Here is a 16723-nt window from a genome sequence, read left to right on the forward strand (position 1 = left end):
AAGAGGGCGGGGTGATACCTTAGCTATTTCTTCACCGGAAAAAGAATGGGGGCTCAGGCCTACCTTGGACCTTCGGCCTTCAATAGTTTCCTGTGGAAGGACAAGTTCAGAATGCTCGCCCTGGTCCAGGTCCCCCCGTCTGCTGTGGACCCGGGTGACTGGATGATGTCTTTGGGCCTGCAGGATCCATATTTTCATATACCAGTTCTGCAGTTACAGAGGCGCGATATGCGGTTCAAGGTAGGCCAGGGGCATTTGTAGTTTGCTGTAAATAACACCTGACCTCACCTTCATTACAGAAACATGGCTGTCCCCAATAATAGTGATGACCCTTATGTCTGAAGCCATTCTATTGTAATTACATGTATACTGGGCATCATACCCTATTGGAAAGTGTTAAAGAGCTTTATTGACCAGATGACCATGGGGGAGTTTTTGTTTGGAAGAGGGTTATAGTTACTGTCAGCCTTCGTCTGCATAATCTTCGTGTCGTGCGTGAGTGACTAGAGTGGTGCCCTTGTCTTGGGTTACAGCACTTAGCGGTATGGTGTAGGAAGGATATGTGAGAGACAAGGCACGAGCTGGTTATATTAGCTAGTTGTTATGATTCATTTTGTAAGTGCCATATTGATTTCGAGTGGTTATTCAAAGATTTTCCTACCTTCAGATTCCTCTCCCACTTACCCATAGGTGGCAGAGGGACCGTGCACTTTCTAAATGGGCGTGCGATGTGCCATTCCCTTACGAGGGGGGTCAGATCTCTCCCTTGGTCTGCAGCTGGCAACAGCATGAGCCGCCCCCCCTCCAAAGTGGCTGCTAGTGGGAGCCTTGCTGGTGAGGGCCATGCTGGGGGTGGTGTGAGGTGCGGTCATCATGGTGTCAGCTGTGGTGGTGTTGGGGAGAACCATGGTAGCAGTAGAGCAGCTGTGATGGTGGTGGCGGTGGCGCGTGATAGTGAAATCGATTTTCATGGCTTGTTTCATGTATAAAGCAGTATGTGCTTAGGCCCTGTGGTCGTGGTCTGCCCTAGAAAATGTGGTAGCTTTCTCTCCCTCATCACATCTGCATGTTTCCTCCTTCTCTCTCCAGGGCATTAAGGAGGTGCACGGTTATGTGCTCATTGCCCATAGCCTGGTGAACTATCTACCGCTGGAAAACCTGCGCATCATCCGAGGCACCCAGCTGTACGACGACAAGTTCGCCCTGGCTGTGCTCTACAACTCCAACGGGACGGCGGGGCTGCGGGAGCTGCGCATGAGCAGCCTCACCGGTGAGTTAGCGGACCGCGGCACTATTTGCGCTCCATCACTAAAACCTAATGGGAATACAAATAGGGTAATGTAACTAATATTCACAAAATGCCAGGGCCTTGATGGACAACCCATTAAAGGAACGGTAAACCATAGAAAAACACTTGAAAACCAGTGGCTGAAAGGGACTGAGCCAAACTCTATTCTCTCTCTCTTCAAACTTTTTATTTGACTTTTTGAAGAATTTATGGCATGAGGTTATCTATACTGCTAAAGGTACTTTTGTTACAAATGTACAACCGCATAAGCTATATATAAACATACTTTAAGTATCTTTCTTCAACTCAATACCACACATCCATGCATTTTCTATCCACGGAGCCCTGGTTTCTATAAATACTGAGTGCCAGTTATCTCATGAGTAATTCTGACAGTATAGTCTGTTCAAAGCTCAACATGCACCAATGCAATAGGGTTTTAAATGCAGCCATGCCTTCACAATCCACCAAGCATATTATCAGTTAGTCCAGTGGCTGGCTATCACCCACTGCCATACTGTGGACAGCTCGTCAGAACCATTGTGGAGAAGTGTGGCTCACTGGTTAGAGCGGCAGACTCTGAAGCAGAGATCAGGCCCGGGACCAGGGTTCAAGCCCCGACGCGGCAGGGTCTTGAGCTCAATGTCCGCAGACTCGATAATTCTTGCCTCGGGGCCTACTCTAATCATGGGTCCCACGCTGCAACTCTGGGCAATAGCTTGCTTAATCTCCACAACGGCCCCTACAACACTGGGATGCCTGGCTTCACCTTGGGGGGTGCCCAGGAGGGGCTTCTCACAGGGAGAGCCAGGAAGGGTTCCACAGCGTTATACAGCGCCGGAACGCCCCGTTGGGGCAGCTGTGCGCTTTACAAAATACACTACTCCTACATTGCCACTGTTTAAGTCATGTTTTCTATGAACACTTCTATTGTAGTGGTATTCAGTGATTTTAGCATATGATCTGACGACAATGTGAATTAAGCGGTAAAACCTTGAATTCACTTCCTGTTGACCCCTTGGCCTTACTCATTGTGCTATTTGTCCTACCACCTCTATGGACATACATACTCTTGACATTTTTTCCTTAATTTGATGTTTTTGTATCTGGTTCTACTGTAATTTATTGGTCAGGTTATTAATATGAGTGGGCATAAGTCGGGCTAAATGCAATACAACATGAACAACAGCCCGGGCAGCCGCTCGCTAAAAGTGCTCTTGGGGTAATATTTTTTCCCTCAATTTACTCCAGGCATTTACCACTAGTTTCTTAGTGCAAAATGCACCATCGCATCCCAAATGGAATGCGAGGATGCATTTTGTGCTAAGAAAACTGCGCTAAATGCAAAACATCATGAGCAGAACCCAACCTTACATCACAATTAGGAGATTGTCGATTACATCTTATCACATGAAGAAAAGAGTCTGAAATGGTTTGTTGACAAAAGAAAAATTAATTGTCTTTGAATTACAGAGTCAGTCGGACAGAGGGTCCCCCAGGAATGACCATTGGGGACAAGCTCAATAAAAATAGACATGACTTACATTTATACCCTGCTGCACAAGAGTGTCTAGCATTGATCACATGGTAAGATTCCTCGTAAAGAATACAAGCAAGTGCCTATTTGAGATCATGAGAATTGGAGAACAGCCTTTGCTTCATAGTTTTAGGCTGAGCAAGCTATTCAGCAATTTCTCTCCTCAAAAGACAAAATGGAAGGCCCTCAGCCTAGGAGACAGGAACTTCCAGTGTGCAATGTTGACTTGAGCAGGGAAAATGCAAGAGCAGGTTAATGTAGGCAAACATGTTTAAAGTTTTCACAAGATCACTCTTATTCTGGCCCAATTTAATGAATGTATATAAACTGTCTTGGACTCCCGTGTTGGATGTAGAACCAGGAGGAGCGCCACAAAGTATGGACAATATACCTGGTTCTGTCCAGAGATTGTCAGAGAGAGGAAAACAACAACAGAACCTGGAAAGAGAATGATGATTAGATTATTTTACGGTTACCCAACAGGCTTATTGTTTGCAAAAAATCAACCACATTCTTCTCATTCAGACACCAAAAATGTCTTGTATGTCCTCAATGATTCTACAAGAATCAGACTTCACAAAACAGGTTAAGAAAATGCTTCGGAAGATGTCCTGTCGTCTCTCTATGATGCCAGGCAATTGCTCCACCTCAGCCGCTTTGCGTATCCATGGCCGACTATTAATCCCAAAAAATCTAATAGATTTGGGGGAAGATAGCATGACGTTTACCAAAAACCCATCACGCCAGTTGTGCTACTTGAGGCCCACTGCCCGTTATTTGGAAAAGCATCTGATAGCATTAATTTCTCCTGTCTTGCTGATTGCTTCCTTTCCATTTGTAACGGATAATTATTTGAGGCCCTTCAGATTCGCTAAATGGTAATGTAATGGTAATGTAACAATTCCATCACTCCTCTCTTGGAAAAGACACTTAGGATTCTCTGGTACCGGCCATCGTCAGCATATTCTCCATCTGGCCTTACAACAAAGCTGCCAGAAAAGATTATGACTCCTCGATTATGATAAATTCTTGAAAATAAAATGCTTAATCCCTTCCAGGACCTGTTCCACCTCAACAGAAGTACAGAATTAATTGTAGTTGAGAAGATCTACTAGTTGCTTGACAGTGGTGACTACACTGTCCATCCTTTAGTTCTTTCAGCAGGCTTCCCAGTGTCGACTATGCTATACTTGTCAGCCGGCTGAATGACGTGGCTGTGGATCTGCACTACTCTGAAATGGATTACTTTTTCTCAGACTACCCCTCGCTTTCATAGCCAATTTTCCTCAGTTTCTCAGTCCCTTTTTTGAGAAGTCCCCTAGGCCTCAATCTTTTCAATGAATAAGTCACCCTTTTGGTCAACCTAATAGATCATTTTGTCCTTTAGCTCTTCTCTTGTGCAGATAGTGCCCTGATTTTCTGCCAGAGTGCCATGGGGGCACTGTCTGTCAGCCATAGCTCTACAGTTTTTCTTGATAGCCCCTCGCTTTCAAACGCAGACCAATATCTAATTTTTAATGGCTCCCAGACTGATGTTTGTATCTAAGGGGTAGTGGTGAAAGCATCTCCAGACTCTGTTTTACTGATGTACTGGGCAGTGCCCTGCTTGGGCAAGGTGGTACAGCATCTGGAGGTTGTGATGCACAAGCCAATTTGTTTGCAGGCCCGGATTGTGGCTGTATCAAATTCTGTCTCTTCCAACTGCGGATTCCCCAGCCAGCGTTTTCACTATTACTATTACAACGCCATACTGTGGTTGCATCTGTGATAACCTCTTGTCTGGGGTTTGATAACAGTCTGTACCATTGCAGGCCTCAATACATGGTTTGTCATCTGTTATGGCTATGGCGTAAGGTAACACCATACTCATTTCCCCAGTGCATGGTAATGAATGCTAGCTTCCTTTATCAAACACAACATTCAGATCTTTATGCATTGTTCATAATAACAACCACACAGTGGGCTCGCAGATTCTTCTTTTAAGTCTTTTTTTAAGTTTCAAGAATATGTTTATTGAAAAAAAAGGTAAATAAATAACAATACTTCGTACAAATGATCAATAAATATGAATTAGTTAAATAAAAAAGAAGGGATAAAAAAAGAATAAAATTACAGTCTATCTGAAAAACAATGAAGATACATTTAAGAAATATAAATACATTAAGAGTATGAAAATCTGGTTCATAAAAATCTTAAAACAATAAGGAATGTAAAGAAAACTTTAAAGTAATTAAAATATGCAATCGTATAGAAATTGCCGAAATAATATCCTAAATAATGTAATTTCCAATATAACAATATAAAGGGAGTGAAAAAGGCTTAGCAACGTCTTGTAACAAGGGAGTGAGAACAAAGATTTTTTTGCACTATCATCTAAAAATTGTGTGATAGGAGCCCATAGTTGTAATTGTTTTTTAGCGAGAGATATAGGATATACAAGGGTCGTGTCCAGTCTATGGTTATGACAAACGACATACCACCAAGCTAAATATGATCATTTAGATGCATCTTTCCAATTTTTTGTTATCTACTGGAAAGCAACCTCTACTAACAGATCTATGATTTGTACCCGCGATTGCCTCTTTTTCCAAACAACTGATAAGCTCCCTAAGATAATATTGGTAAAGGAAAGGGGGACTGTAGTATAAAAGTGGGTCCCCTGTCCTGTATCTCGTCTAGAGAACTTTAGCAGAAATTAGTAGAAAAACCTGCATTTTCAATTTGAATAGTCTAACACTATTGGAAGCATCTGAACATAATACAAAAACAACTTTATGGTGGGTCTGGATCGTTGCCCCTCGGGGTATTACTGAAAATCTTAGTGTCAAATGGTGTTTTTGAGGCACATTATGCCTTTAACATCGAACAAAACTAACTATGTATGGAAGTACACTTTTGGGGCTCCTAGTTGTTGAGTGTAGGGGGGTCGGAAGGGGGGGTTTCTTCTAGTAATGCCCTTCAAATGTAGTATAAGGAAAATATGGCTGACGTCTCAATTCAAGAAAACCAGATAGGATCTGAGGCATTTAGGATACATTATCCTAATATCAATATAATATTTATTTTTGGCACAGAAGAATGTTCTGCGACTAACAAGAGCATCCTTATCAGTGTTAGTACCAGACAGTGAGTACCAGTATCCCTATTATAACTGTAGACCAATCAGTAGCATTTTGTCTTGAGCAGATGCCTATGTTGAACATTATAAGTCTTAAGCATTGTACACTGTTTTGCACTGGAGGTTGTCAGTCTGCAAAGAGAATGATATTGCTGGACTGAAGTGTGGGATACATTAATGGACTAGAAATATGGGTTGGGTGAGCGCTTTTGCAAAATTATATATAGATTTCCAGAGAGCAGCATCACAGGGAGGGAAATAGGGGCATGTAGGACGCTACAGTGGCTACTGAAGAGCTAAAACCCCGACAAAATAAAGTCCTTTTTGTGGATGAGTGCGGGGGCGATGTATGTACACGAAGCGTGTAAAAGAGGTATTTTGATCATATATGCAGCAGCTTTATGTGCAGTCGACAGAGCCTGATGTTGTACTAATAGGTAAATATCTTGAAAAGGCAAGTGTGCCACGCCTGATGAGAGAACACTATGGTATCCGTGAGTTGTCACTGACCTGACTCCGATGCGGATGGGCTTCCAGGTTTTCTATAATAGTCATGCAGAGCTGTTGGTGGGCAGAGTATTAGACATGTGCACAGAGTAGAGAAGATCCATAACTCAGTGAGGGTAGGACTGACTAAGCCTTCCCTAAGCATTACTAGGAAAGAACTGACCACTGGTCATGCTGCTCCATATGGGCTGGCAGGCTAGCTTCAGCAGTGGTGCAAACATATCTTGCTTGTGCACGCATTGCAGAAGCTGAGACTTTCTCCTAGGGTCTTTGGCCCTCGGAGGTTGGTCAGATCTTGGTTTAAAGTGGCAGCTGGGGGCACTCAAATACTTAGGAATATGAGTGGCCTAGTGAAAAACTAAACCTAGAGTGTATCATCTCTGATGTAGGGGGCTGGATTGTACTATGATCTGGGTAGTCTGATGCCCTCATTGTTTTGGGCTGGATCAAATCCAAACATCAACCTTAGACTATAAAGCCTAGTTATGAGCGGCGGGGATTTCCCTACACAACCTTTAGTACTACTTCCTGGACTTATAATTGCAATATCTGGAAAGTTGTCTGTAAGATGAGCCAACCGTTGAGAGGCAGTGGCTTCCTGGTACATATGCCGCAGTGTGGTGCTTAATGTCTTCATCATGTGATTCCATATAGTTAGACATTTTAGACAGCGTATGGCTTCTAAAATGATTTCATACATATTCGTCTTTAGGTCAATGCCTACTAGACAGCACAGCTGCCTGGTTTTCTAAAGACATCTTGGGGACATTTGGTATGCTTCCCTTTAAAAAAGCATTCCGCCCTTTGCTTACCATTGGCTTTGTGGTTTGTAACTCACATTTGATTGCTTTTTATTTGCTGACTTTATTTCTTTTAGGATGTCCCGCTTGAGTTAGTCTCTTCTGTGGATCAAAGCTTGTTTGCAAGGGCCCCTTGTATTCTTCCATCAGTGCTCCTTTCTGTAAACAGGCCTTTAAATCTTCTTATCTTGCCACATTGCTGTGCATTCAGAGACAGAGGTCAAATGTCAGGCTCTGTCTTCAGAGGAAGCTTAGTGTTTACTTTTCTTTCTCTGACTTCAAAGTGAAAGGGTTTTAGGTGAGAATCATGGTGGAGGAAGGCTGTACGATTTTATTTATATCTATCACACAACAAAATGTCTGTAAATGAACTGTGCAGATATTGCAGAATATATCTGAATTAGGAAAGCACAAATGACGCACATTTTTTGGTAATTCTGAAGTGCAGTGAAAACAAATACTTTAATAACATCAAAGCAAAATCAATAGAATAGGTGATGACATTCCTACACATTATTGTTTCTGTAATGTATGGTTTTATCAGTACAACTGTATGTTTGTGCAACTGTAATGGTCATTTCAATTGAAAGTATGTTGTCTTTAATGACAGTACGCTAGCACACCATGCCTACTCCACTTTACGCCACTCCACCCTACTCTACAGCACTCCATTCCACTGCACTCTACTCTACTCCACTCTACACTCCACTGTTGCACTCTACTCTATGACAATGCAGTCTACGCCACTCTACTCTGCATCACTGCACTCTACACCACTGCACTCTGTTACTTCACTCTACGCCAATGCACTCTACTCTGTACCAGTCCATTCTACGCCAATGCACTTTGTGCCAATCCACTCTACGCAACCCTAATCTACTCTGCACTACTCCAATCTATGCCACTGCTCTCTACGTCACTTTACTCCATGCCAATGTACTCTATCACTGTACCCACCACCATTCCACTCTAACCTGCACCACTCCACTCTTTTCCACTTCACTCTACTCCGAAACAATCTACTTTATGCCACTGCACTCTACTCCACTCTACACCACTCAAATCTATGCCACTACGCTCTACGCCACTGCAGTCTATGGTGCACCACTCCACTTTACACCACTTTACACCATGCCACTGCACTCTATCCAAATACAGTCTATGCCACTCTACTCTACACCACTCCACTATATGGCACTCTACTCTGCCACACTGCACTCTCTGCCACTAGGCTCTATGCTACTCTAATCTGCTCAACTGCACTCTATGCCGCTGCATTTTACTTTGCACCACTCTATTGTACTCTACACCAATGCACTCTTCACCAGTACACTCTACGCCACTGCGCTGTACCCCAATCCATTCTAATCCACTTTGCACCACTGCACTCTACACCACTGTACTCTACTCTACACCTTTCCACTCTATCCTGTACTACTGCAGTCTACCCTGCCCCACTCATGACACTTCACTCTACTCTGAAATAATCTACTCTATGACATTACACTCTACACTACTCTGCTCTACATTATGCCACACCACTCCAGTCCACACTATGACACAGAACTCTACGCCACTGCAATCTATGCCGCACCACTCCGATATATGCACCTGCGCTCTGTCACTGCACTCTATGCCAATGCACTCTACACCACTATACACAAAACCAATGCAATCTATGCCTCTGCCTTCTATGCCAGTCTCCTCTGCACCACTTCACTCTAAGCCACTATACTCTACGCTGCAACACTCTACGCCCCTGCACCCTAGGCCCCTCTACAACAGTACGCTCCTTGATAGTCCACTTTGACACTCTACTCCATTAAACTCTACTCCACTCTGACACTCTACTCCACTCTATGCCACTCCACTGTATGCCCCTCCACTCTACACCCGCCACCACTCTACGCCACTCCACTCTACGCTCCTCCATTCGCCAATCCACTCTATGACATTTCACTCTAGGCCACTCTACTGTATGCTACACCACTCCACTATACTCCACTGCACTTCACGCCACTCCACTCTGACACTTTACTCCATACTATGCCACTTTATGCCACTCCATGCCCCTCCACTCTGACCACTCCACTCTACAACATTTATTTTCACTATACGACACTCCCTACGATGCTCTACGCTTCTCCATGCCATTCTACTCCACTCCACTATTTTACTCTATGCCACTCCACTCTAACACTTTACACCACTCCACTCTAGGACACTCCACAGCACTCTACTCCACTCTTTGCAATTCAATTCTACTATACTACACAACTGTATGCCACTCCTCGGCAATCTACTCTACTTTACGCCAATTTACTCTAGAACACTCTGCTCCAATCTGTGCAACTCCCTCTACGCCCCTCCACTTTACATTACTGCACTCTGTCACTCCACTTTGTTCTGTGTCACTCCACTCTATGACACTCTATGACATTCTACACTGCGTTACTTCACTCTACTCTTCACCACTCCACTCTACTGCACTTTACGCCTCGCTAATCTGCACCACTCTACTCAATGCCAGTGCAGTTTGCACCACTCTACTCTACACCACTGCACTCTACACCATTCCAAACTAGCCTACTCCACTCTACTCTGCATCACTCCACTCCACGCCACTCTACACTACTCTGCTCTGCAACACTGCATTCTATGCCAGTTCACTCTTCTCCAATACACTCTACTCTGGACCAGTCACTTCTAGGCCAATGCACTCTGTGCCTATCCACTATACATAACTCTAATCCACTCGCCACCATTGCACTCTGTGCCACTGCATTCTACGCCACTCTACTCTATGGCACTACACTCTATCCTACTCCACTCTACCCTGCACCACTCCACTCCAGTCTACTCTGAAACAATTTACTCTATGCCACTGCACGCATCGCCACTCTATTCCACTCTAATGTACACCACTGCACTCTACGGCGCACCACTCCACTTTATGCCACTATACCCAACTCTGCACCACTTTGCACCACTGCACTCTTTGGTACTCTACTCTAATCACTGTGCTCTATGCCAGTACACTCTGCGTCACGCCATTAAACTCTAAGGCACTGTACTGTATGCCATTCCACTCTATGCCCCTCCACTATATGCCTCTCCACTCCACACCACTCCACTCCATGCCACTCCACTGTGAAACTTTACTACACTCTATACCACTTTATGCCACTCTATGCCCCTCCACCCTTACGATGCTCTACTCCATGCCATTCTACTCTACTCGACTCCATGCCACTCTGTGCCACTAAACTCTACGACACTGTAGGCCACTACACTCTACAACACTCCACACCACTCTACTCCACTCTTTGCCATTCCACCCTACTACACTACACCACGCCACTCTACCACAATCTATTTTGCTCTACGCCCCTCCACTCTACAATACTCTATGCCCCTCCACCCTACGATGCTCTACTCCACGACACTCTGCCATTCCACCCGACACACTACACCACTCCATGCCACACCACCACATTCTATTCTGCTCTACGGCACTCTACTCTTCAACACTCTATTCCATTCTACGCAACTACCTCTATGCCACTCCACATTACTTAATTCCACTCTCTGTCACTCCACTCTACGAAACTCTATGATACTCTACTCCACTCAGTTGTACGATGCTGTACTCCACTCTATGCCGTTCCACTCTGACACTCTGCTCCCTCCACAACTTTCTATGCCACTCCATAATACTCCATGGCTATCTACTCTATCTACGTGACTCTCCTTTATGCCACTAACGTTTATCTATGCTGAACAGTATCCACGCTGGTGTACAACATGGCTAAAACACATTGGCAAAGCCAATAGCTCTTGCCTAGGTGAGACACATTGGCTTTTCCAATGCTTGTTTACATTATTTGGTAATGATAGAAGGTTCAAGGATTTCCCTCCAGGTCGTATTCGCCTTTTATCTGGTATTTAGAAAAGGTGAGTCTCGAAGTATTGAACCTTTAGGTACCTCAGTTAGTGATCAGGCAGGAGTGAACGAGTACCTCCTCCACCACTTTTCAGTTCATTCTTGACAAAGAAATATTCCAGAGATCTGGTTGTGGTTTTATATCTGTTTATTTGTCCAAAGTTCATTGCATGGTACGATAAAGAGACTTTCACAGTGCCAACACATGTTTCGCCCCTATGTGATCATGCAGACCACAGGGATTCCTCAGGGCTTAAAGCTAGTTCAGATCTGGTCTTTGATTCCAATTTTGAATATACAGGTTCAAAGGTATCTCAACAGCATTGTCCGGAAGACCACATAGGGGCGAAACACGTGTTGGCTGTGTGAAAGTCTCTTTATCTTACCATGCAATGAACTATGGACAAATAAACAGATATAATACCACAACCAGAACTTTGGAAGCTTTTCTTTGTCCAGAATGAACTGAAAAGTGGTGGAGGAGGTAGTCGCTCACTCTTGCTTGTTTACATTATGTATTCAGGCCCAACAGGCCCAGATTTCCACTTTTGGGAACAAACCATGACAAATTATGCAGCTATTAAAAGAATATGTATTTCAGATCGAATCGTTTTTCTTTTAAATAAAAAGTATAAATTATCTTTTCTCACCGTGTTTTTATCTGTTGTAGACGGTTTTATGTGTTACAGTAAAGATTACTATTGCAGTTGACTGGCCTGTAACACCACGATACCAATACCATACAGGCCTATGAGTGGTAACAATGTACTGACCCTGCCAGAATCTTTTCCCAACACTGTTGCAATCCCCTCAAGCTTCGGTCCTATAATGAACTTTCTCTTTGTGTTCTATTGTGATGCAGTGCCTGTTTTTTGTGTGTAAATGTTACCTTGTGTTGTTTTTCATATTTCACTGCGGCTGAACACACCACTCCCAACACATGTAAATAACCATTGTCCAACTTCCTAAAGGAGGATCTCCAATGCAACATCTTCAGACTTTCAGCCTGCAAACCTGAAGTTCTGGTTAAGTCGTCACAATTTTTTCACTCCTCAAAAATATTTCTGAATTAAACCAGAAAAACCCTTCTCCTCCTTTGAAGGAGTGAAGGAAAAGGCCATCGGTGGTAATGGAAAAAGAATCCTATAATCCTGGTGTGGAAATGGAAGCTCCCCCCATAAAGCGACATGCTTTCAATACTAGTCCATTACAGGAAAAAAATAAAAAACTTGAAACTAGGGGCCTGATTACGGGTCTAGCAGTACATGGATCGCCAGACTCGCAGTGGCGGTGTTCCGTCTGCCGGATTAAAACTCTGAGTCATTCCGGCGGTGGACCACCATCTGTGCCAAGGAACCGCCATTCCCTGGCGGTGGCGCTGCAGACGGGCAATGCAATATGCTGAGCTGGACTGGCGCAGTCCCACCGAGCAGATTACGAATTCCTCACACCACAAGCTTTTTCATGGTGGTGAGCCTACCACAAAAAGGCAGGCGTGGGGGAAAAAAGGCATGGGGATGCATTCAGGGGGACACAACATGTGCCCCCTGTTTGCTTGCATCCCCAGTTCCGGCATGGACTTCACAGTCCATGCCGTTCTGGAACATTTTTGCTGTTCCCATTGTGCTGCCCTTTTTCAGGGGACTGCCATGGGAAAGGCAAAACGACCGTCTGCCTGCACTAGTTGAACTCGTAATTAGGCGGGCAGTCCTTGGGCGGCTTTGGCGGTGATGTGCTGGCAGAGAGCCGGCAGAGCACCGTCCGAGTCGAAATCAGGCCCTAAATCTATGATTATCAGGCGGGACATTGTCCTATCCATTGAGGATGATGGAAACTTCTGGAATACTGACCTTTTTTTTCCATCCCTCAGAAATCCTGAAAGGAGGTGTGTGGATTACGGGTAACTCACAGCTGTGCTTCCAAGAAACTCTGCACTGGAACGACATCTTCTACAAGCACAACAGCATCAAAGATACCAAGCTGGACGTCAACAGGAGCCGCGAGTGTAAGGACTGTCACACCCTAGGGTTCGAGGGTTCGAGGGTTCATGAAGATGTCCGTCCCTGTACGCAAGGGTGTCTGTAATGTGTGAGAGTGACAAAAACTCTGTGTCCGAATATGGCATGTGTTAGACTGTGTCTGTTACTGTGCACTGATTCAGCGTTAATTTCACGGTAATTTCTCAATGCAAAACATCATTTACCCCTAATTTACCACTGGACCCTTACCACTGTATATTACCTTCAGGAGACTTTACATAAACATGAAAAATAAAAAATGCAATTATTAATTAAGCCAATAAAGAGAGTTGGTGAGTATTTTAAAGGGTTTTATTTTCTTAGTTAAAAGTGAAGTTTTTCTGATCCTTTATTCATTAGTCCAATATCAATCCGGTTATAGAATTTGAAAAGCAGGAAAAATAAAATTAATACAGAACATATTATAGGTTGCATACAAAGCATTCCATAAAGAAAAGGAATAGGGCATCAAATGTCAGTCAGAATTCTTTTAAGAGTTCAGGAAAAATATAATTCAAGAATAAGTTTGCAAGGCTAATCAATATTTATTAATTGGCAAAAATCTCCCATGAAGAGAAATAAATGCATAAGACAAGTACAACTTTTCAAAACTAATTGATTAGTCAAAGCATGATCTTAAAGTTTTAGCATCCAATTCTAAACCCTTTCTATCTGTTGCTCTCTCTGCCCTGGTCTGATCAATCTGCCTGTCTGTGCTTCGGAGTCAGACAGCCCACCCTTCACAAGTCCACAGAGGAATATGATCTGACTTGCCAAAAATATGACGTGAAAGGATTTGTCTGAAAAATATGAGCAAGAACCCCTCCCACTGTCTCTCCTCGACGCAATCTCCTCCCAGGCTGCACCTGCGACATTTCTCGTACCTAAGCCATATGATGTCTGGTCTAATCTGCTCCCTCTCAAGAGCTCACACGCCCCAAAAGCCAAACACGCCTCCAAAGAGGTCTTTATTTATACTCTAATTATTGGCTGACTAGCTAATAATGTTGCATTTTTCAGTAAAGCTTATACCTGATTGGTTAGCATAGATGGCATGAGGGTATCACCATCCTGTTTTCACTGCAAATTTCAAACCATACCGGTTTTAACAAAAGAAGCGTTAATGATTAATACATTAATATGTTTTAGCAACATTTACTAGGAAAAATGTTTCAGTCTATTTCCTCCTTCCTGTCACATCGCACGCAGGAAAGATATTTTAACTAACACTGGTGCATTGGCACGATCACAAGAATGTACAGTTCACAGTGGCCTTGACTCCTTTCGCCACTTGAGGCAAGCTGGTATAATCTGCGCATGCTCTCTTCTTTCAATACAATTCACAGCCTTGCTGGATTCACAGGCAGCCATTTGCAAACACAAAAATAGTATCAGTTTACTAAATAAATCCCATTATGTTTACCTCCCCCATACTAATACCCTGTATAAGTGATTACCTAGCAAAAGCTATTAAGTTAAAGCAGCTTTTCTTATTCTTCGTGCACAACATGCAAAAATGTGCAATGTACAAAATAGCATAATTTTTGCACTAGTGTAAATGTTCAAAGCGCACACAGTTAATACATACTCATAGCAACATGCTCTAATGTTTTAGATAGCTTTTCATGCAAAATACGTTGACCCCCGTGTAGTGATTTTGCATGGTTAATTTACACACATTATAAGATGTGTTATGAACTGAATATATTTGTCTAAATAGGCAACAAAGCCAAAGTCTTTTAAAACAGAAACAGGGGTATAGATTACAAGAAAAAGAGATGGGAAGAGAGAATACATTCCTTGGTTATCTTCAAAGCTAAAAAGGCCCCCGAAATCACGAGTTTTCTTCTACACTGCAAAAACACATAATTCTGCTCAAGCATTTCAGGCTGACTAGGCCTCATTTCATGTCTCATGTGCTTTCATTTGCACCAAAATGTGCATGTCAATTTAAATGCAGTCTGTCTGAAGCACAAAAATAAAGCAACATCTGACTCCAGATAAAATCTGAGCTCCATCAGCACAAGGGTATGCATGACTGTTCTTATACATGTGAGACGCAATGGAATGCTGAGCAATGGGCAAAGCCTAGGTGTTTGATTCATGGTCATTTCTGACAGTAGGAATCATTGGTGAAGGAAACATTAAGATAGAGTACAGTGTCATCAGTGTAGTGATGGATCTCAATGTTGTTAGTGAGTATGGATCCAAGTAGTTCCATTGAGATTCTGAAGATGATGGCAGAGAAAATGGTTTCGTGGGAACTCCAAGCAAACTGTTTAAAGCTGCAGTTGGGGTGAACCACTGCAGGATTGTATATTTCTAGTGTATGATTCAGTGCTTGATGGTCGACTGTTTTTAAGGCACTTGAGAGTCTAAGCAGGATCAGGAGGTGGGGTGCATTTGTATCTTCAATACGGAGGGTGTTATTGACTACTTGCAGCAGTCTGAAATCAAATTGTGAATACTGGTTTGTTCTTGCTGAATATTTTCATCTGAAGGGTGCTTCCCCTTCAAAGGAAAATAGAGAGTCTCCAAGGATTGTAGTGCTGCATGGAAGTAAAGGTTTAGAGGTGTGACATCCATCTTATCACGTTTTGTTGGGTCCAGGGGTGTGTGGATGATAATGAAGGAGACTTTCTAAGGCACTGATAGACAGAAGTGTCAGGCAAGCTGTGCTGACAGTGCAGGGCCGGAATAATTTGTGGCTGATTGGTGGTGTCTATGAGGTGTCACTCTGCATGAGGCTGTCTTTCACTATAACTATGACATGAGCTGGACTGTGCCTGTCACTGTGCATGGTGGTGTCTGTCCCTTTGGACAGGAGCTTGTCCTAGTATATGTGTGCTGTTTCCTGGTGGGTCTGACTTGTACTGTGTTGTAGTCTTCCTTTTACCTGCTGCACTCTCCTTTCAATAGTTCTCTGCCTACCTGCTCAGCTTGTGATGAGGTCATGTAGAATGTTGGAGTGTGTTTGTATGAGTGGAGTGTCAGTTGATCTGGATGGCTGAGCAGCCATGAGGCTGCTCCTGGTGGGGCATTAACTGGGGCAATTACTGGGCAACTTAAGGAACATCTAAAGGACTTACCATCTTCCTATAACTTAGAATCTACTTTGTAACTTAAGAATAAACGTACTTGTTGTAACTACAAGACCCTGACTGCGCATCTTTCATCATTACAATATACTGCTACATGTTTGAGTGCCTTATCTTAAACTACTGTGTGTATCTATGTGCATCAGAGCCTTTTCTCTACGTCATCCTGTCGGTCTCTTGCACTCTCACTATTTTATTTCATTATGTCGTAATGGTCGTGCGAATCTCACCCTGTGCATCAGCACGTGCCTCTCACCCTGTTCTTATACATGTCATTCTCGAGGTATAGATGTGTCTCCATTTCTTACCCTTTTTTGTTGGATATATGTGAGCATTCCCAATGCTCGTGTCTGTATCTCATACTCCTATATATATACGCCCCTTGACAGGTGTCTGTTTGCGCCTCTAAACTGT

At 43.4% G+C, this 16723-nt stretch overlaps 1 protein-coding gene across 1 annotated transcript in view; it reads left to right on the forward strand.

Annotated features, from left to right (window-relative positions):
- The window catches only part of ERBB2 (erb-b2 receptor tyrosine kinase 2), a 377312-nt gene that overhangs the window by 187387 nt on the left and 173202 nt on the right, over positions 1-16723 (forward strand). The window contains exons 3-4 of the mRNA XM_086924358.1: positions 1090-1270; positions 13064-13198. Of these exons, the coding sequence (XP_086780484.1) occupies positions 1090-1270; positions 13064-13198 (316 nt within the window). The remainder of the gene's footprint in view (positions 1-1089; positions 1271-13063; positions 13199-16723) is intronic.

The sequence above is a fragment of the Lissotriton vulgaris genome, chromosome 5, assembly GCF_964263255.1.
Source record: "Lissotriton vulgaris chromosome 5, aLisVul1.2, whole genome shotgun sequence".
NCBI classification, from domain to species: domain Eukaryota; kingdom Metazoa; phylum Chordata; class Amphibia; order Caudata; family Salamandridae; genus Lissotriton; species Lissotriton vulgaris.